Source organism: Mastigoproctus giganteus, chromosome 6, assembly GCF_048544385.1.
Source record: "Mastigoproctus giganteus isolate SK-2022 chromosome 6, ASM4854438v1, whole genome shotgun sequence".
NCBI classification, from domain to species: domain Eukaryota; kingdom Metazoa; phylum Arthropoda; class Arachnida; order Uropygi; family Thelyphonidae; genus Mastigoproctus; species Mastigoproctus giganteus.
This window is the reverse complement of record NC_143580.1, coordinates 115,278,921-115,301,957: the sequence shown is the minus strand read 5'-3', so window position 1 is coordinate 115,301,957 and position 23,037 is coordinate 115,278,921. Positions and strand designations below refer to the sequence as shown.

The 23,037-nt window shown below is 36.4% G+C and overlaps 1 protein-coding gene across 6 annotated transcripts in view; it reads right to left on the bottom strand.

Moving 5' to 3' along the window:
- LOC150084520 (transmembrane protein 216-like) overlaps positions 1–23,037 on the bottom strand; it is a 119,537-nt gene that overhangs the window by 26,818 nt on the left and 69,682 nt on the right. For 5 of the 6 annotated variants that reach the window (XM_090375273.1, XM_090375276.1, XM_090375275.1 and 2 more), the window contains exons 4-5: positions 22,385–22,477; positions 9,714–9,915 (exon numbers count right to left, since the gene is read on the bottom strand). In XM_090375273.1, the coding sequence (XP_090231399.1) occupies positions 9,714–9,915; positions 22,385–22,477 (295 nt within the window). Of the gene's footprint in view, positions 1–9,709; positions 9,916–22,384; positions 22,478–23,037 lie in introns of those variants that run through there. The other variant, XM_090375277.1, reaches the window with a different exon arrangement.

The window sequence follows — 23,037 nt, the reverse complement described above, 5'->3', positions numbered from 1 at the left end:
CTCAGCTGCCCACATCAACACCACAGCTTGCACTTGATCATCACGCAACACAGCGGCAACCTCCAAGGCAGAATGCGCTGGTCCCAAAGGAACTAGTAGTTGTTGGTGATTCTATTGTCAGGGAAATGGGGAACATGCTATGTAAAAAGGATAGGTGGAACAGAACCAGGGTATGTCTGCCAGGGGCAAAGGTTATTGACGTTCTAGAGCGGATATCAGCTTTTAAGGGCACAAAAGGTGATATTGTTGTACACGTTGGCACTAATGATATTAAGAGTGGGAGACTGGCGGAATTACTTAACAAGTACAGGACACTGTTGAAAAAAAGCGTGAATTAGGGTTGAATTTGATAGTGTCTGCAATTCTGTCCAGACACTATAGGAGGGAGTATATGATGAGAGCCTTGTCAATCAATTTGGCACTGGAAAGATTGTGCAAGGCTCAAGGGGTAGAATTTTTTTCAGGTTGGTCTGTACTTGTTAACAAGAGAGAGAGCTTCTACAGGGATGGGATACACTTAAATAGAAAGGGTGCAAGAATATTTTCTGACATTATCAAGGCAGTGTTAGGTAGGTCGGAAAACTGCTACCTTTGGGGGGGATACACAGACTAAAAGATTAACAGTAGCCACTAGCAGAGGTGAAAGTGATTCTTGCACTGCATCTATTGGAATGAGCAGCAGCCTCAAAAACAAGATGCAGGGTATTTTAGAGACTGCTGGGAGTCACTGCAGTACAAGTAAACACATGGGTTGTGTTAGGGTAGCTAAGAATAGGAACAGGTGCATGTATACTTGCATGTACACCAATGCTAGGAGTTTGGTAAATAGATTTGATGAATTTGAGGTATTGCTCAAAACATCAAAGGCAGATGTTGGGAAATCAGAGACGTGGTGTCACACAGATATAACGAATGCAGAACTGGAATTTGGAGAGTACAATGTGTATAGGAATGATAGACAGGATAGGAATGGAGGTGGGTTTATGCTATTAGTTAAGAAACACATAAAATCCACGGAAGTGAAGCCAGTCAACATTGCTATACAGTGCAGCGTCGAGTCAATTTGGTGTGATATAAGCATTGGGAGATCAAAATTGAGAGTACGAGTGTGCTATAGGCCTAATACTCTGATGAGTATAATAAGAAACTGTACAGGGAAATAGAGTGGGCCAGTAAATCAGAGAGTCATATAATGGGTGATTTTAATTCCCCAGATATTGACTGTAATTTGTGGGTTGGTCACTCACAAACTAGCAAGGCACTCACAAACTGCAGTTATGGAACCACTAGGTGGCAGTGATCACAGTGTGCTGAATTGTGATTTACTTAAAGAGGTAACTACCATCAGGAGTAAAGGGAAGGGTTTTTGCTTTCGAAAAGGTGTAGATTCTATACGGTGGGACCAACTAATGATGTTACCAACAGCAAATTCAAAATGGGAAGCATTCAAAGAATTTATCTTGGAAGCAACTAGGCTTTACTAAGAAATATTGTTCACGGTTTAGGCCTAAATGGATGTCAGATAAACTAATGAGATATATGGCAGAGAATAAAAATGCATGGGATACATATAAATTAATGGGTGACATGGAAGCCTACAATAGACATAAGCTGGTCTGTAACCAAGTCACAAAAGAGATTAGCCAGGCAAAGGCAGATTATGAGAAATCTTTGGCAAAGGATGCAAAAAAAACAACAAAGTGTTCTTTGCCTATGCAAACTTTAGAAGGAAAGGGATGAATATGATTGGTCCACTGGATACTGAAGGTTCAACTGTTGATGATCCTGCTCAGGTGGCTAACAAACTAAATAAGTATTCTGCATCTACATTCACACATGAGGAGTTATTCAGGGAGGAGAATGCCAGAGGTTAACTAAACTCTGGTGGTGATCTAGATGATTTTGTAATAACTTAGAGGAAAGTAGAGTACAATATATTGAAGATAAATATAAAAAAGGCACCAGTTATATTAAAGGACGCAGCAAAAGAAGTAAGCAAACCCTTAGCCATAATTATGAGTGCTTCTTTTGACTCAGGGGAGGTACCCATGGAGTAGAGAAGTGCAAATGTGACCCCAATTCACAAAGGAGGATCAAAGGGCGACAAAAGTAATTATATACCTGTTAGTTTAAGTTCTGTTCCAGGGAAATTAATGGAGGCACTGATTAAAGAAGCACTGCAGGATCATCTAGACAAGACTTCAGTTATAGCTCAGACACAGCATGGTTTTGTTAAGGGAAAGTCTTGCCTGACCAATTTGATTGGATACTATGATGTGTTCACAAAGGAACTGGATGCAGGGAATAACTTTGATATCATATATTTGGATCTTAGAAAGGCTTTTGATACCGTTGGACACGGAAGACTGCTGAACAAATCGGAGCAGTGTGGCATTGGAGGCAAATTGCTGCTATGGATAAAGGGATGGTTGAGTGGAGAAGACAGAGTGGTAATCAATGGCCACTGCTCATCGTGGACTAATGTTATTAGTGCAGCCCCTCAGAGTTTAGTGTTGGGTCCATTGTTGTTTTCTGTATTGATAAATAATATTGATGATGGAATATCAAGCTTAATATCCAAGTTTTCAGACGATACGAAGGTTGGCAGGGTTGTTTAGGATGTGGTTACAAAGGAACTGGATACAAAAAATAATTTTGATATCATATATTTGGATTTCAGGAAAGCTTTTGACACTGTTGCGCATGGAAGACTATTGTACAAATTGGAGCAGAATGGTATTAAGGGTAAGTTTCTACAATGGATAAAAGGATGGTTAAGTGCGAGAAGACAGAGAGTGGTAATCAATGGGTGCTGCTCTTCGTGGACTAATGGTATTAGTGGAGTCCCACAGGGTTCGGTGTTGGTCCACTGTTGTTTTGTATATTTATCAATGATATTGATGAAGGTATATCAGGCTTAGTTTCAAAGTTTGCAGACAATACAAAGGTTGGCAGGGTTGTTAATGACAGTAATGGCAGTTTGCTACTGCAACAGGATCTAGAAAATTTGGGCAGATGGGCTAAGAAGTGGCAACTTTTACCTTGACAAATGCAAAGTACTGCATATGGGTAGAAGTAACCCGAGAGAAAAGTACCAATTGTGTGGTACTACACTTAAGGTGGTAGAAAATGAAAAAGATCTGGGAGTAATTGTGCAGTCAGATATGAAGTTTTCTGAGTATTGAAGACAGGCTGCCAGGGCAGGTCATGCGGTTTTGTCAATGATATATAGGAATTTTTCTAGCAGGGAAAAGGAGGCAATTGTCCCTCTGTACAAGGCAATGGTCAGGCCATGCCTTGAGTACTGCGTACAGGTCTGGAGGCCTCATTTTAGGATGGATGTTGATTTCCTTGAGCATGTACAGAGAAGGGCGACAAGATTGGTGAGGGGAATGAAGGGATCCTCTTACCAAGAGAGGCTTAAGTTCTGCAAATTGTAGTGGCTGGAGACTAGGCACCTGCGCAGGGATCTCACTGAGGTGTATAAGGCCTTGAATAGGTTAAGCACGCTGAATTCTGATGGGATCCTTCCACTTGTTCAGATTACGAACCTAAGGGTGCATGCGGAAATTTGCCTTCAGCCAGCGGGTGGTTAATTGATGGAACAAATTTCCATCTGTCGTTGTGGAATTTGATAGGTTGAATAAATTTAAGGTAGAACTGGATAGGCATTTGGAGGGAATGGTGTGATTTTTTTTTTATTGGCTGATGCTGCATAAGCTCATACACTTCCTTTCTTACATCACATGCCACTACTACTACTACTAATGACAGTACGCTGCTGCAACAGGATCTAGAAATGTTGAGCAGATGGGCTGAGAGGTGGCAAATGAAGTTTAACATTGACAAATGTAAAGTACTACATATGGGAAGCAGTAACCCCAGAGTGACGTATCAACTCTGTGGTACTACACTGACACTGGTAGAGAACGAAAAGGACCTGGGGGTAATTGTGCAAACAGATATGAAGTTTTCTGACAGTGCAGACTGCAAGAGTAGCTCATGCTGTCTTGTCAATGATATACAGGAATTTTTCTAGCAGAGATAAGGAGGTGATTATCCCCTTGTCTAAGGCAATGGTCAGGCCACACCTTGAGTACTGTACACAGGTCTTTAGGCCTCATTTTAAGAAGGATGTAGAGCTGTTGGAATGAGGACAGAGAAGGGCAACAAGATTCGTGAATGGAACAAAGAGTTGCTCTTACGAAGAAAGGCCTTAATTTTGCAAATTACAGTGTCTGGAGACTATGCACCTGCGAGGTGATCTGATTGAGGTGTATAAAGCCTTGAATGGTTTGAGCATGCTCAATGTTGACGGGACTCTTCCTCTTGCTCAGAATAATCACCTGAGATGGCATAAATTCAAATTGAGGAAAGACAGATGTAGGATAGATGTGCGGAAGTTTGCCTTTAGCTAGCGGGTAGTTGGTTGGTAGAACAGACTTCCATCCTTTGTTGTTGAAATTGATAGCCTAAATAAAATTAAAGCTGGGCTGGACAGGTATTTGGACCAACGGAGGGGTGAAATGGGAGCGTTTTTTTTTTTTTTTGTTTTTTTTTGCTGATGCTGTATAAGCTTGCTTTCTTGCATCATATGCCTCTACTAATGCTAATGCTATGTAAACTCTGTCTTGACTGGCAATGGACTTCCAGCAGATGGGGCCAGTTCCACAACTCAATTGGTCATGTGTCTGGCTTTGAAACTTGACTGATATTTGGGGAAAATTAGGTCTGATGGTTCATTATCTGGGAAGTCCTGAAGGTTACAGAGGAAGTTCACCTCGGTTGCAGCAGGGTTAAGATCCTTTGACACATCATAAATCTGGAAAGAGGGTCCTCTGTTTTTTGGGGTTTCACTAGTAGCCCTTAGCTAGGTATCTTTGAGTTGTTTAGTATATTGTTTGCCTCCTCATCCGTCTCTGTCTCTGTCTCTATTATCACACTCATGTTGTACATTTTCCTAATAGAATTAATTCTTGTGGATTTAAAGTCCTCACTCAGTGAAGTGACAACTGTGTTCTTTATTTCCTCGCTGGTTTTCGTGGCATCCAGTGTGGCTGGCTTCAAAATGAAAAAGTGGGACTTCTGCAGAAGCATTTTGACATTTGGTTTGTGTTAGCTTCTGGTTGATTGGGCACTTGCTGTATTCCATTCCTCAGTGCATCTGCAAAGGAGGTGATGCACTGTTGCGTTTGGTTGCCCCTCTCATCTAGATAGGCATCAAGCTTTGCGACGACAGCCTTTTCTCTTTCCAGGTTGGCGTTCATCAAAAGATGCTTCATTTTCACCAAGATGGTGACTATTTCTCCCTTAAGTGCCGTTGCAGTTCTACTGCTGGATTTCACCATCAGAGCTTCCAGGCTCATCCTTAGCATATCCTTTATTAAATTGGGTGGAATACATGCTGCAGTGGGAAAGGTGGCATTAAGTGGGAGTCAAGCAGCAGTTTGGGAGGGGAACTCAAGGTTGGGTGGGAAGGGCTCCCTTGCCCATTCTCCGGCTTTTTTCGGCAACAGTATGCAATGAATTTCGCATGGGCTGTGCTTGATAATTTTTTCAGGCTTATGTGGGAAAGGCCTGAGCAGCTCTGGCAAAGTTGAAATTTGCATTTGGAACTTTTAATGCATACACCTTTGTTTTCTTTGTTAATTTCTTTTTTGCATAATCTGATGATATCTGTACTTTTAAAACGAGTCACCCCTTGCATAATTAACAAAATAAATGAAAGTGAAGACTACATATTTGGTGGCCACACCAAACTTAACACTGTTAGTCACTGCTGCAAAACAAAGCTTTCTCCAAATGTGCATGGGACCTCCTGCTGTAGAGTGATTGCTACAGACAGGAAGGTGACATGAAATGGAGAGAGAGTGAAGGGAAATGTTATTGGTCAGCAAAGCTAGTGTCCGCTAACTGCCATTATGCTATACAAGAATAACTACAAGCTAGCATCCATCTTGGAGAAGTGCACTGTCACAAGCCAAAAGGAGAAATATACAAAATACTTAACTTTTGCTGGAGCAATGCAGCTGAAAATTCATGCACCAGTAGACGGGCATTTACCAATGGTTACTGGATCACTAGAATGGTCGAGCATTTAATATAATTCACATAAATTACTTTTGATTAAGAGCACTAAACGCACACGGTATACTACTAGGCACTACTTGGCGATTTCCCCAGATTGGGATGAATGGTCTCATTACCTTTGACTTATAATGTTTCCAGCAACTGATTTTGGATAGTATCTTTCATGTTATCAATTTTGCTATTTATACCACGTAAAAAGACCCTGAGTCCTTTTCTCATCCCATTCTGGTTCATCTACCTGTCACTGAGTGTGCAAGCCCTTTCACATTCTACTTTTAACTGATACTACCATCTACATATTATGTGACTTCTGGGATTAACTTTACTTCTCAAGGTTGAGTTGTCCCGATACATGCTGGGGTATAGGTGTATATACTGTATATATTGAAATAAAACATACAAAAGTCAGAACTTAGCATGTATACTAATACGGCGTAAGTATCTGAAACTGCAAGTGATCTCAAATGCCATTATAATATTTAAACACTACATACACGATCATTAATTAATAAAATAATTTTTGTGGAAGATAATTATCTAAGTAAAATCAGAAACATGCCAGAAGATAATCATAGTTACACTTGTGGGAACAACATATAATTTGTTGATGTGAAACCTGTTTTTGAGGTTAATAAGAGATAATAGGGTGGTTGAGGGGGAGAAGACAGAGTGGTAATCAATGGACACTGGTCATCGTGGACTAATGTTATTAGTGGAGTCCCTCAGGGTTCAGTGTTGGGTCCATTATTATTTTCTGTATTTATAAATAATATTGATGATGGTATATCAAGCTTAATGTCCAAGTTTGCAGACGATACAAAGGTTGCCAGGGTTGTTAAGGACACTACTGATGCTATGCTGCTGCAACAGGATCTGGAAAGGTTGAGCAGATGGGCTGAGGGGTAGCATATGAAGTTTAACATTGACAAATGTAAAGTACTACATATGGGAAACAGCAACCCCAGAGCAAGGTATCAACTCGGTGGTACTACACTGACAGTGGTAGAGAATGAAAATGACCTGGGGGTAATTGTGCAGGCAGATATGAAGTTCTCTGAGCAGTGCAGATGGGCTGCAAGAATAGCTCATGGCGTCTTGTCAATGATACACAGGAATTTTTCTAGCAGGGATAAGGAGGTGATTATTCCCTTGTATAAGACAATGGTCAGGCCACACCTTGAGTACTGTATACAGGTCTGGAGGCCTCATTTCAAGAAGGATGTAGAGCTGCTGGAACGAGTACAGAGAAGGGCAACAAGATTAGTGAATGGAACAAAGGGTTGCTCTTATGAAGAAAAGGCTTAAGTTTTGCAAATTACAGTGTCTGGAGACTAGGCACCGGCGAGGTGATCTGATAGAGGTGTATAAAGCCTTGAATGGTTTGAGCATGCTCAATACTGATGGGATTCTTCCTCTTGCTTAGAATAATCCCCTGAGAGGGCATAAATTCAAATTGAGGAAAGACAGTTGTAGGATAGATGTGTGGAAATTTGCCTTTAGCCAGCGGGTAGTTGGTTGGTGGAACAGACTTCCATCCCTTGTTGTGGAAGTTGATAGCCTAAATAAATTTAAGGCTCAGCTGGACAGGTATTTCGAACAAACGGAGGGGTGAAGTGGAAGTTTTTTTTTTTTTTTTTGGCTAATGCTGCATAAGCTTGCTTTCTTGCATCATATGCCTCTGCTAATGCTAATGGAATGACAAGAAATAATGGAAGTACACAACATTCTGTGTTAAAAATGAATGAACAGCAACACATGGAATGAAAATCTTAAATTGTATGTTCTTCATAAGATTAAATGTGGTTATACCTAAATTAAGTGGAACTACATTTAACCTTGTGAAGATATGTCAAGAGTGAAAACATGAGAAAGAATATGGGTAACGAAAAAAAAAGCTACATATGATTGAAGTCCGCTGAATTCCATAAAAGTTGGTCTATGGTGTTATACTGAATTGTAGAATCATCAATCCTATTTTTACAGAAACAGTTAATGCCCATGATATCTGGAAATGTTTGAAAGGTTCACAGACAAAGTGACAATGGGAACACTGGGAAGGATATTTTCAACAGGCTGATACAATTGCATACACATCTGCAGTGGCATTGCAGAGAGTGAAATCTGTCTGAAGATCATGTAATCTCATTAGGAATTCATTATATTTTACTTTTCTGATTTTTTTTTTTTTTTCTGTGGTGATATATTTTAGAGGGCAATTGTGAACAATTTACACTCAACTGAATTAATATCACCACAAGTACATATGCAACTGTATGACATATGAGACATATGCAACTGTATGGGTTTGGCAACATTATAAAACACTGTGTGTGTGTGTGTGTGTGTGTGTGTGTGTGTGTGTGTGTGTGTGTGTGTGTGTGTGCGTGCGTGCGTGCGTGCGCGCGCGCGCGCGCGCGCATGTGTGCGTGCGTGTGTGTGTGTGTGCGCGCATGTGTGTGTGTGTAGTTCTAAATTGCATTATTACTTCCAAATATATAGTATGCAATGAACTGCATGATTAACTATTAACATGTCTCAGTATCCTTGGATAAAGGGATGGTTGAGTGGGAGAAGATAGAGAATGGTAATCAATGGACACTGCTCTTCATGGACTAATGTTATTAGTGGAGTCCCTCAGGGTTCGGTGTTGAGTCCATTGTTGTTTTCTGTATTTAAAAACGATATTGATGATGGTATATTAGGCTTAATATCCAAGTTTGCAGACGGTACAAAGGTTGGCAGGGTTGCTAATGACACTATGCTGCTGCAACAGGATCTAGAAAAGTTGAGCATATGGAGTGAGAGGTGGCAAATGAAGTTTAACATTGACAAATGTAAAGTACTCCATGTGGGAAGTAGTAATTCCAGAGTAACGTATCAACTCTGTGGTACCACACTGACAGTGGTAGAGAATGAAAAGGACCTGGGGGTAATTGTGCAGGCAGATATGAAGTTTTCTGAGCAGTGCAGACAGTCTGCAAGAGTAGCTCATGGTGTCTTGTCAATGATATACAGGAATTTTTCTAGCAGGGATAAGGTGATTATCCCTTTGTATAAGGCAATGGTCAGGCCACACCTTGAGTACTGTATACAGGTCTGGAGGCCTCATTTTAAGAAGGATGTAGAGCTGTTGAAACGAGTACAGAGAAGAGCAACAAGATTAATGAACAGAAGAAAGGATTGCTCTTACGAAGAAAGGCTTAAGTTTTGCAAATTACAGTGTCTGGAGACTAGGCACCTGCAAGGTGATCTGATTGAGGTGTATAAAGCCTTGAATGGTTTGAGCATGCTCAATGCTGATGGAATTCTTCCTCTTGCTCAGAATAATCACCTGAGTGGGCATAAATTTAAATTGAGGAAAGACGGTTGTAGGATAGATGTGCGGAAGTTTGCCTTTAGCCAGCGGGTGGTTGATTGCTGAAACAACTTCCATCTGTTGTTGTTGAAGTTGATAGCTTAAAAAGCAGAACTTGACAAACATTTGGAGCGAGGGGATGGGTGAAATAAGGGTTTGTTTTTGGTTGATGCTATATAAGCTTGCTTTCTTGCATCGTGTCCCCTTGCTAATGCTATCACAGACAATGCAATTTATGACTGGTACAACATCTAAAACATGTTCTTACCTTACAAAAGTGACTATACTGAAGGCACCAAAAAGAATTTCCAAACCCTGGAAAAGTAACTGTATGACACTCAAGATAACTTCAATTCTCAATACATAAGTTTGCCACAAAAGAAAATAGACAACTCCAATGACAGCTGGAACTGACAGACAATTCGATAAGATGATTGGCATTGTACGCTCTGTTAAGTTACCTTTCTGGCCTTTAAAATAAAAGATACAAGAATAAAAATTATACTGTATAATATATAAACAATAATTTTAACATCATTTCAGAAGTTATTCAAGTTAGTTGAATTTTTCCATATATTTTTAAATTATCTATAAGTAGCAAGATATATCTTAAATGTTCTGAGCTGGATATCATCATTCTTCTCCTTCTTGATGAATCCTTTCTACTTTTGATTTTTTCTCTCTCTCTCAGGGTAACTCGGGAATTTTTTTTTTGCTGGTGCAGTATAAGCTTCAGGCTTCCTTGAACCATATGGCTAATAATAACAATAAAAATACAGTGTGTCCACAGAACTTTAAATCTCGATTCTATGACAGTAAAATGTCGTTACAATAAATGTCACTTTAATGAAAATACAAATGGAACTGTGGAGCCCATACTGGACATGGAAACAATTCCTTAAAGAAAAAAAAAAAAAAAATGGAAATTTTAAAAGATGAGGCAAAAGAATTCATTAACACATTTTCCACCTTTTTGAATAACTATTTTTTTTCTCCTAACTCACATGTTTAACCACATATTTCTGATTGCACAAACTAAATTTTTGGTATTAATGAGGGGAGAAAAAAAATTAAAAATGAAAAACTAAACTAGTGTATCATTAAGTGAAAAGTAACAATAAGTTACATCTGCTGTTCTATATTTCTGAATGTGTGGCATTGCTTATGTCTTATAAATGAAATAGGCTTTTAAAATGACATTCACTGAGCAAAATATTTTTGCTTTTGTAGTATATGTATTATCATTATTTATAATTGATTTTAAATTTGGTATTTAAGTAAAATACAATTAAAAAAAAACCAGTTATATAATATATATATAGAGGGAGTCCCCGATATCCGAGTCCCCTCAGTTATGAGGATTTGAAAATTGAAGAATTAAAGCTTTTTTCTTTGAGAAAATTGACCAAGCACTTGAATATTTTTTGTGACAACGATCTTCATGATCGTGCAACAAATGTTAAGTGCAAAGTTAAAGACATCACTAAATGCTACGACACAATTTTATCTGAAAAAATACAAGAAAAAAAAAAAAAAACAACAACGAATGACTCTGGATTCATTCTTTTCATACAACTGAAAAATAGCGTAACTTCAATAAACTTTACTTAACCTTACATTGTGTAACATATTATAATAAAAAATGTCTAATAAAATAATTTTCTCACTTTTCAGTTCCTTCATCCATTTTTTTACTATGTAAAAGTATAATAAACATTACTATATAATATCGGTGTAGATATACCATATCTACTCATCCTTCACAAGGAGTTGCCGATGTATGGCACTATCTCGAATAAGTAACACTTCACTTGCAATACCAGAGTACCTGGCCACCTGCCGATGAAAAGCCAACTAGATTTGAAACAGTGCTGTCTGGGTGTTGGCGCCCACCGAGAATAAGTAACAATAGTCTTCTCTAATAGTGAAACATTACTTATTCGAGGCAGTGCAATTCGTGGGCAACTCGTTGTGAAGAATGAGCACAATATGAGATACAGATGAAATGATGCTTTTCACACTACTATCATAGTTGTCTATGTTGTATCTACACCGATATTATATAGATATAGAATCTTAAACTCTTAAAATATTATGCCTAGTTGCACTTAGTTTTATTTAAATAATAAGCATTAGGAAAATTGGTCCCCGTTTTAAGCGGAATTTTCTGGAACCGATTATCCTCGGATAATGAGGATCCCCTGTATAAGTACAGGGGATAAATAAAGTCTACAAGTACAATAGACTTTATTTATACAAACAATGACTCTTTTGAAAAAAATTTAATGATATTCATTAGAACAAAATGATTTGTGCATCCCCAAGAAGTTCAATGTAACAGAACTTTTCTTGATGACTTTTTCTTAATTTTTCATGACAATTCCCTTTACACCATTTTTCTGTCGTAACCTATAATTTAAATTTACCATTTTCCTTGATTTGTGACCAAAGTACAAAAACTCTGCAACTTTGTGGAATGTGTGCACACAGGTGTGTGTGTGTGTGTGTGTGTGTGTGTGTGTGTGTGTGTGTGTGTGTGTGTGTGTGTTTTAAAATTAAGACTTGACAAAAATTTAAAGCTTTTTTTTTTTGGTGAACTGCATATGTTGTATACACACAAGCACCTATGTTGTTACAAACCTGTCCTCACTTCCTGTAGTGATGTGAACAGAGAATTGTACTAAAGAACTCATCATTCCAATGGGACTGAACTGCAAAGGGAAAATCTTCCTTGTGTTCTGCAAACCACTCTTTCACATGTTTAGCTTAGTGGAAGGTTGCAGTGTTATCTTGAAACCACACAGAATATTGGAATCATACATTTCATACTGACAGTGCATGCTGTAGAAGGAGATGTAGTGGTTTTTTCCACATATGCACTCTTCCATTGGTGTCAAAAAACAAACTGGTCATCAGATCACATGACTTGCTTCCACATCTATCCTTTGTGTTCCTAGTTCCAATGCATTAATCTTTTCTAGCTGTTGTCAAAGTTCAATGATTTTCATGAAGTTCTCCTACTTCTACAGCATTATTTACAAACTGACGCCTACTATTTACAAACTACTTATTTACAAACTGGGTACTGACACCTTGTGTTCCTACATTAAATGCAGAGATTAACTGTTCCATCATATGGTTATGATTATATCCAATAATCTGCCACAGATATCAAGCATCTTGCTCTGTCACCTAACATTTTTGGTTACAGTTGCACCTGATTGCAAATGTTTTCTGGGAATTTTTACATTTACTGAAGACACAAATGACAATGATCTTTGAACACTTAACAAGTGCAACTGTCTTCTGTGCTTTAACACCTAGTAAATAAGCATCAACAATGATACTTCTTTGGAAGCAAGTGAGATCCATTCCATCTTCCACTGCTGGCAAATCAGTTTGGGCACTAGTTAGGTCACATAGATTAATAGCATTCCCAGCATGTATGACTCACAATGCAATGTCATCAATTTACAAATTTTATGCAGACTGCTGCATGCAGCTCAAATCTCCATTATCCTAATAAAGTGGCCAGACAGCACAGTATTAAATTAGTTAATTTTTAAAATATTTTCGAATATATTCAGCAGCTGAAAAACAGTTTCAAAACAGAATGGAATCGTAGGCAAAAACTATATAGGGCAATATCTTTTTTTAGCAGATTCTTTTCTATGACACATGACAGCATAATAGGATGAAAGCTGATATCAGATCAGATCCTGCTGGCTCAGTTTAGGTTCCAATGGTTGGTTTGTTGTGTGTGTGTGTGTGTGTGTGTGTGTGTACGTGTAAAGTAGAAAAAAATGAGGGAGACAGACAGTGATAGAAGTGAGATAGAAGGTAATAAAAAAATATATACATATACAGGCATGCCTCGACTTTATGTAAGCTTTTGCTGGCCAGTGAAAACTTAAAATCGTGGAAACGTATTTTGCATCCATAAGAATAAATGGAGGTATCATGAAAATATCATATTGTTTTTCTTTTTTTTTTTTTCGGTATTTCGTTCCAAAACCTTGGAAGTTAAAATTTTCACCATATAACTAAACTGTTTATCTCTCTAAAAGATCATTTTTACAATGGAAATTGCGCTACACTTTCATCGTTTTCATATGCCTTTGTGATAATTTTCTAAAGCACATTTCTGGATGTCACAATCATAAAACAATAAAAACAATTTGCACTTTCCAGTTTATTGGGCTTTTCTGTTGGTGAAATCTATTATAAATGGGTAGTAAACTCAATCTTATTGCATTTACAATAATACCAACAACTGCAATTGTATGGGTTTTTACGTTATTATGGTGAAATGTGTTTCCCCTTCACTGAATTCTTCAATCATATAAAAAACATAAATTTTCAGAATCTTCTCTTCATTCCTATTTACTTATTACAATGATGAAGGGAAAGTGACCAATGGAAAATCCAAGTGGTGGCAGTGCTAGGAAACCAAAAAAAATTGATTTAGAAATGAAGATGAAAATGATTAAGAAGTACGAAGCAGGAAAAAGTTTGTTATCTATTGCACAGGAATTAGGTCTCCCTACTTCAACAGTGAATGCTATTTCAAAGGACAGTGAGCGTATAAAAGAACATGTTAAAGGATCAACACATTAAAGATCATCAACAGTGATCACAATGCAGTGTTCAGGTGCCATATTGAAGATGGAAAAGCTATTAATAATATGGACAGAAAATCGTATTCAGAAGCGAGTGCCCCTGAATCTAAGGCAAACCCCAAGCCAAGTTCATGGCAAGCAATAGGTGGTTTAATAGGTTCAAGCACTGCGCTAGTTTCCACAACATTAAAGTATGTGGTGAAGTCGCCAGTGACAATTCTGCGGCTGTAGAGAAATTTTGTGATATGTTGAGAAAAAAACCCCTTCTAAATCTCCATAGCCCTCAACTTCCACAGTGGTGTAATTATCAGCTGGGGAGTTATTTTGGCAGCGATGCTTGAAAGGTAAAACTTTCTAATGTTATTTATATCTGTCTCCTCTCTCTTTTTGTAATTTTGAAATATTTGTGATTTTGTACACTTTTATAATTTTTCCTACACACGAGATAAAAAAATTGAATAATTTCACGAACATTTATTTTTTGCTTCAATCAAATTCAGCATGCATAGTTGTGAGTGCTGCATAAGCATTTAGGGAAATTCCGACTTACGTAAATTCGACTTATGTAGAGTTCTGTGGAATGCAACCCTTAAGTAAGTCGGTGAGTGATGTATATATATATATATATATATATCTCTCAGGACCACCGCTGTTCAATTCCCTGCATTGGCGGTTCGATCTGGGGATCGGTGTGCCGGACTGATCTTACGATCGATTCTCCTTTGCGGCGATTTGTTTAGAGTTCGAAATACAGAGATTCCCTGACCATCATTGGCCTTGTGGTCCTCTGTCGAAATGGGGCATAATGGTCAGTTTTTTTTGTCTATTTTTGTTTCGTTTTATTGTAGTGGTTTAAATCTCTGTTTGGTGATATTTCACATAAATTGGACCTGGTGCTTGTCAAAGGGGGCACAGTTAAATTTCTATTAATTGGCTTTTAAATTTCAAAGAATTATTATTCGTACATTTAGATTTTCTAAATTAATTTAGAGTTTCTGCTGCAATATTTTTACTCTTGTTACCCATCTCTTCCCTCCCTACTTATTTGAATTTAGTTTTAATTTCGTCTTTTCGCTCTTGTCTTGCCGTACTGCTGGCATTATTTTATTTTTATTTTAATCCTTATTCTAATTTATATGGTTATATATATATATATATATATATATATATATATATAGAATATCATTAGAAAAAGTAAATCAATCCAATAATAAGAATACCATCAAGGACTTAAGAAAACGCAAAAAAAAAAAAAAAAAAAATTATTATTATCGCTTTTTACCGACAATCTAGATGACTTCAACTGGGGCCAACCACCCAGAATGAAGGCAAAAAACGACAAGAAGTTCTCTGTTTCTGTGATGATCAATATATGCTAAGTAATTTAAATCTAAACCAAATATAAACCAGTATAGGCCGAACATAAATCGAATATAAATAAATCGAATGAAGATAATTAATTAAGAAAAATTTTGAAATATTAGAATCAAAGGTAAGAAATATAAGTAAAATATAAATGTAAGCATATATTAATCATCGTTGACCCGACAGAGAACGTAATTTAAGGATTAAAACAAGATTAAATATATAATACATACTACATTTGACCGTATCTAGGACATAATGTAATAGTTGTCAAAATAATATGTGGTGCCCCCTATGTGATGGATACGGTAAAAATAAATAATTAAATTAAATTAACGCAAAGAGAAACATGCAGATAGTAAGAAGAAAAACTAAGTTAGTTTTTCTAACGCAAAGAGAAACATGCAGATAGTAAGAAGAAAAACTAAGTTAGTTTTTCTTCTTACTATCTGCATGTTTCTCTTTGTGTTAATTTAATTTAATTATTTATTTTTACCGTATCCATCACATAGGGGGCACCACATATTATTTTGACGACTATTACATTATGTCCTAGATACGGTCAAATGTAGTATGTATTATATATTTAATCTTGTTTTAATCCTTAAATTACGTTCTCTGTCGGGTCAACGATGATTAATATATGCTTACATTTATATTTTACTTATATTTCTTACCTTTGATTCTAATATTTCAAAATTTTTCTTAATTAATTATCTTCATTCGATTTATTTATATTCGATTTATGTTCGGCCTATACTGGTTTATATTTGGTTTAGATTTAAATTACTTAGCATATATTGATCATCACAGAAACAGAGAACTTCTTGTCATTTTTTGCCTTCATTCTGGGTGGTTGGCCCCAGTTGAAGTCATCTAGATTGTCGGTAAAAAGCGATAATAATAATTTTTTTTTTTTTTTTTTTTTTTTTGCGTTTTCTTAAGTCCTTGATGGTATTCTTATTATTGGATTGATTTACTTTTTCTAATGATATTCTATAGACATTGTGGGTGTATTGCATGATTGCTTGCAACTGCATTAACCCATAAATATTAGTTATTGTCTTTTAACTTTCTTGCTTTGCTTTATTTCTTGCTTTCCTTTTATCACTAATATAACTATTAATATATATATATATAAATATATATATATAATAAGAGGAAAATAATTAGAAAATTGTAAATTTGACTGCATTAGACTACTTCCACTTTTTTCCATTTTTCTGCCTTTTTGTTATTTTATATATATATATACACACACACAGTCGGACCTCTCTTTAACGAATTTCCATATAGTGAATTTTTCTATGTAGTGAACTGTTTTGATTTCCCCTTGGTCATTGCATTGAAAAAAAGGTTCTGTATAACGAAGAAATTTCCATCTAACAAACTGATTTCGAGAGACCTGCGTACGCATTGTTCACACAGCTGGCCTTTAGACAATAAAGCTGATGCTGTAGAAAGCACGAATTAAGAGCTAAAAGGATTAAGAATTACTCCCTTTAGCTCTTAAAAGCTAAAGGGATTAATTCTGCGAATTAAGAGCTAAAGCATTCTACAATTCAGTGGTGCCCGTAAAACCCTGCAGGAGGAAACTGGCCTACCACGGCACGGGATAGAAACAGTTGTAGGGTTTTGGGAGAGGCCTTTGCCCAGCAGGGGGTCAGCAATGGCTAAAAAGAAGTAAAACAATCCCTGATGGTCAACTGCTATCTATGAGTCCACAGTCATTGGAAAAGATTAAGACATATTCCTGATGCAGACATTGGCTCTGGTCAACCTATTTTCTACTGTAAGCATCCTATTACAGAATTAAGACAGAGTGATTTTCCTTTATCCTGGAAATTTATCTGATGTTTTGAAGAAATTAGTCATCCACACTTTCACTAAATTTCCTGTCTCCATTTACAAGTGGTTCCTAAATCAGTTTTGTTTTAGCTGCTGTGCAAGTAACCCTTACAATGTCTAAGAGGAAATCCTCAAGTGTAGTGTGAAAGTGCTTAATAGTGTAGATCGGGGCATTAAAAAAAAAGAAAAAGAAATTGCTTTACAATTTGGTAATCCTGCCAATAGTGTGTTAACCCTTCTGAAAAACCGTGTTTCGATTTTCAAACTGTTTGAGGAAATGGGACCCAGTCGGAAGCTTGTGAAATTATGCCTTTGTGAAGATATAGATGAAGCAGTTTTTAAATGGATGAAGTAGATTCAAGACCAAAATGTACCAATATCAGGGCCATTAATAAAAGAAAAGGCTATGTAGTGTGCATCTTTTCTGAGGCATAAACCATTCCAAGCCAGTTCTGATTGGCTGGGCAAATGTTGACTCACTAGTTGTTATCACCTTCGTGATATTTTTCTAAAGCACATTTCTGGAGGTCACTACCATAAAACAATAAAAGAAATTAAGTATATTAACACAGTTCATTAAGCATAAATTTATTATTCAAGTATATAAAAAAATAAGTAAAATGTGAGTAAAATAAGTAAAAATAATTTCATAATACAGGTTTTGTAGAATATTCCAAATTTTTATTAAGTTCTCATCCAATACCCTATGCTGACTTCTTTTCCTGCTCTTTGTATCGGTTGCTGAATGACGTTTCCGAAGCAGCCACAAATCGACATATTTTGCTCGATCACAGCAGGTCAGCAGACAGCCCACAATTTTAAGTAACAGTACAGAAGAAACTGTTTTTGTGATCAATGAAGCGCTGGTTGGTGCTCAGATTTATTTCTGAAAATCCTCACTCACATTCACTTGGTGAAACTGGTATCGTACTCAGAGCGTTCATCAAATAGTTCAATTCTTCGGAAACCTTCTTATCAATTAGGTATCCACGAATTGCATTTAACTCTAATTAACAATTTTCTAACTTCATTTTCACCAAATACCAAAAATTCATGTTTAGAAGGTTTAATACCTTCGTTGTCCTCATTTTCCTTCTCTCGTAATCGGTATTGTCACTAGTTCTTAAATTTAAATGTTTTTATTTTCTTTCTTTTTTTTTTTGAAACTGTCCAAAATATCGATATCATTCAGATATTCAGGTAAAGTAAAGTGTAAACAGAGATAGGGAAAATTTTCAGAAAAATGTGGATAATGCACTTCCGCGAAATAACAGATGATTATTTATGGGGTAAAAGAAAATCACTTTTCTAATTCTCGAACAGGGCACTTACAGTTGATTCACAGAGGTGTCCAACCTACGACTCGCGAAGAAAGTGAACTTAAATAGCATTTTAAATTTTATTTGTCAAAAAATTTTTCTCATTAAATGTTTTGTTCAGTAAATGTAATTGTGTATTGTACTTAATTAAATTTTTTGATATTTTCAATTTTACTTTTACATGCAATAAGATATCAAAAATGTAACACACTAAAGAAACTTTGAATTTTTTTGAATATGGCCCTGGTACTGGAAAAGGTTGGACATCACTGCAGTAGAAGGTGGGCCAGAGCCCATTGGGAATACCCCCCTGATCTGCTCACTCTTGACCAGTGCGACTTCTCCGTATGTGGGGCAGGTGGTCGGATAGGTTTTATCAGGTACTGCTAAGTTATACAATACTAATACTAATCACTTTAGCTCTCCTAATTCGTGCAGCAGCACTAATTGCCTGAAGGCTAGAAATGTGAACAGGCCGTACCAAGTTAATTCTCTCCTAATCCATTCGCTATATGAAAATTTTATTCCCTCAACCGAAACTATTTTAAATGTAACTTCCAAGAGGAATTCAAAATAATTAAACAGAGGTCCGACTGAGTAATTTAGAATTATAAAAATGGTTATACAGTTTTATATAGAAAATATCTTAGCAATAGACAGTAAAAAAATGCAAATTTAGTTAAATCATTTTAAGCTTATTTGAATAGTAAGTAAACATGTGAAAAAATTTACGGAATATTATAAATTTCGAAGTGCACTGCATCCAAACGTCACACGTCACTGTTAATAAAGGTGCTGGTATGCCGTACCATTGCGTACCGTCACAAAAAAAGCACTGAGTGTAATCAATTATAAATGGGTAGTAAACTCGATCTTACTGCATTTGCGATAATACCTATAGCTGGAATTCTGTGGTTTGTATGTTATCATGATGAAATGTGTTTTTCCTTCCATGAAATATTCAATCATAAATAAATTTTCAGAAGCTCATTACTCCAATCTCACTTATGGTTACTGTGTTTGTTGAAACTTGTGCATGGTTGTTCTTTGTTATTAATTGCTTATTATTTTTACTGTTTTTAATTTTACAACTGAAAAAAAAAAAAAAAAAAAAAAGTCAGTGAACAGATTATTACATGTTGTCGTTATTTGGTTTTTTAGGAGCATTAGCAACTAAGGCCATATTGCTCCAGGAATATGTGGTGGTCATTCCCTGACCTCTACCGCATCCTCCGTATTTGGTTGTGACGGGCTCGAACCCCTGTCTAATCAAGAAGCATGTGCTACGCACTCCTGCTCCTTCCCACCTGGCTACGGAGGCACCCAGATTAGTACATACCAACTAATTGATAGAAATATCAATTAGTTAGTATGTACATATTACCGTACATATTAATTAAGCTATGTATGTAAGCATATTCTTTTTATTTTTCTAACTGGAAAATATCTTCCGATTTTCATGTATCATTCAACTTGGTTAATTGGTAAGGTAGGTGCCTCCGTAGCCAGGTGGGAAGGAGCAGCAGTGCATAGCACATGCTTCTTGATTAGACAGGGGTTCGAGCCCATCACCACCAAATACGGAGGATGTGGAAAGGTCAGGGAATGACCACCGCATATCCCGGAGCAATATGGGCGTAGTTGCTAATGCTCCTAAAAACAACAATTGGTAAGGTAAATTTGTGCTTTATATCTTTAAACCGGGGGTCCACAGTATTTTGTTGGGAGATCCCTGGGTTAGGTTCTATGCTATTGAACTTGTGCATGTTATGCATAAGTTCAATAGCATAGAACCTCGAAGTCACAATTTTTTATGAGACCATAAAAAATTGTGACTTCGAGGGTTACAGATTGTGACTTTGATTGTGACAGAGAACAGAAGATACACAAAATCTAGATGCTGCAGAAGAGATTGTGTTTAGCAGCGATGAAAAAGAAGAAAATTAAATGAATGTACCATATAAGTATCACAGTCTGTAAGGTAAGACGTTTGTTCAGTTATTACTATTAAATTACTACTATTATAAAAATAAAGTTGAAATATTAAGATTAAGTTATTATTACTATAAAAATTAAGTTTCTGATAGTTATTTAAAAAAATGGTGTATTTTTTAGCTTTTGGAATGTAACCCCCCTTTTTGACTGGTTCTTAGTCCCGTATAACACGAGTTTGCATTACACGAGATTTTGTAGGAACCAAAATACCGTGTTATACGAGGGTTACCCATACTTGTATTGTTGCAATCATATTTACTGCTACAGTAACTTCAGGAAGTAGGATTGTAATGTCATACTATTCAAAAATTCTAAAATGTTAGAACTGGAGACACTATCGTATCCAGGTATCAGATACGATACCTGGATACGATAAACACTCAGAAACACTCAAAAACCTGGCCAGATGGCCAGGTTTTTGAGTGTTTTTTTTAGATAGACCTAGGAACATTATATGCACAGTTAAGGGAGGAATAAGCCCCATCTGCACCCTGAATTCGCCCCTGACTCAAGCTATCATACCAGTCACGAAAAATGCATCATGCACTCTAATCACACTACTAGTGAATGTTCAGCACAGACTACAGTGTGAGCACAGGAACGTGCCTCCAGTGGAATCCATTGATGACGTATCACTTCTGTGACCAATCACATTTACTCAGTAGGAATCCCCAAAGATGTTTCACATCAAAAAGTCAGCAAAACTGCGAGCCCATTGTTAAAATATTCACATCTTACCACTGTATAAATCACACTTCACCACTACTATGGAGATGTGTTACTTATTCAAAGTATAAGAGAAAGGTAACTAACTGTTTAGGATTTAGGATGTTTAGGATTGCACCCTTTCTATTTAAGCATATCCCATCCCTGTAGAAGCAGTCTCTCCTGTTAATAAGTACAGACTAGGCTGAAAAACATGTACATCTACAGAAAGGATAGACAGGATAGGAAGGGAGGAGGGGTAATGCTAATGCTAATTTCAGAATATGAAATGTTACAGTAATGATGCCTAATGTAAAAACTTTGGTTTGTCTTAAAATTCAAAACACCCTAAAATTTTATTAGTCTATGTTAAACCTCAAATGCATTTTCTGGCCCATTTGACTAATATATAACCTTCTTTAATATATAAGAAATCATAGAATTATCAGAAGAAGCACAAGGTGCTAGCTGAGAAGATCCACCTCTTCCCCTCAGAAAATGATTCTGAGAGCTCTCTTTAAGAAGCCTGTAGGGAGAGAGAGGGGGCTCATCTACTGACTTTGCACCCCGAGTCCCTTATAGCCTAAATTCATCTCCCCCCCCCCCAAATCACTACTAATACACTTCAAACAGAGTTGTAATCGTCAAAACAGCAAGGTTATTGACTATCTGATCTGGAAGCTTCCTAAAGTATTCCCAATAATTTCTGTCCTGCATACTATGTAGTTGCTAACCTGTGATTCCATTCAAAGTCTATAACTTTAAAATATGAGGACTGTTGAATCGCACCATAGTGCAGTGAATCTTAAAAGACACAGCTCTTATTACATGGTAATAAGAGTCATATCTCATCCACAACCTAAGGAAGTAGGAAAAAATATGTTAACAGTGTTATTAAATTTCTATTATAATATTTAGGATATTCAACACATGAACCCTAAAATTTCATTACATTTTGGAGGTAGCAAAGGGGTAGATGTAATTAATCTTTGAATCTATCCAAGCGAAAATGTAGCAAACTTCCAATGTCACAAAAGTGCTATACATTATGTCATATCTTTAACTTTTTTAGTGATACAGAATCTTACCTAGAAATGTTCTGACATGTTCCACAAAACTCAAAAAGCAGAGCAATATGAATTCTGAAACTATATTTCCTTTTGGATAAGGAAACACAATTCCTGAAAAATATAAAAGAAAAATACTTCATAATCCTATTACTCCTATCATTCATAGCTCATTAAACTACTTGGCTAATGAGAAAACAATTTCAGCTGCTTCATTTTTGCCACTTATATATATATACATATATATATATATATATATTAAGGATTTTCAATGTAACTCTTTAAAAGAAAAGTTTAAAGAGTCACATAGAAAAGAGGTAAACAGTAGATGAAATAGTTTCGGTGAAAGCAAGATTAATAAATTAGGTATGACAGATGCACCTAAAAGTGCAAAGCAGCATTAAAGGATGCAAGAGCATATGTAATTTGTATTAATATTAAATTAAATTAAGTAAGTATAAATGGATGTGAAAGTTAACTATAAGGGTGAAGAAAGTAGAAATTAAAAAGTACAAATTATATATATACACAATACATACACACACATACAGTGGATTCTGGTTATTTCGGCCACTGGTTAATTAGGGTGGCTGTTTATTTGGAACAATTCTTAAAGAACAGAACCTAATTGAAAAAATAGCCCGGGTTTTCTTCGCTTAATTGGGAAAACATTC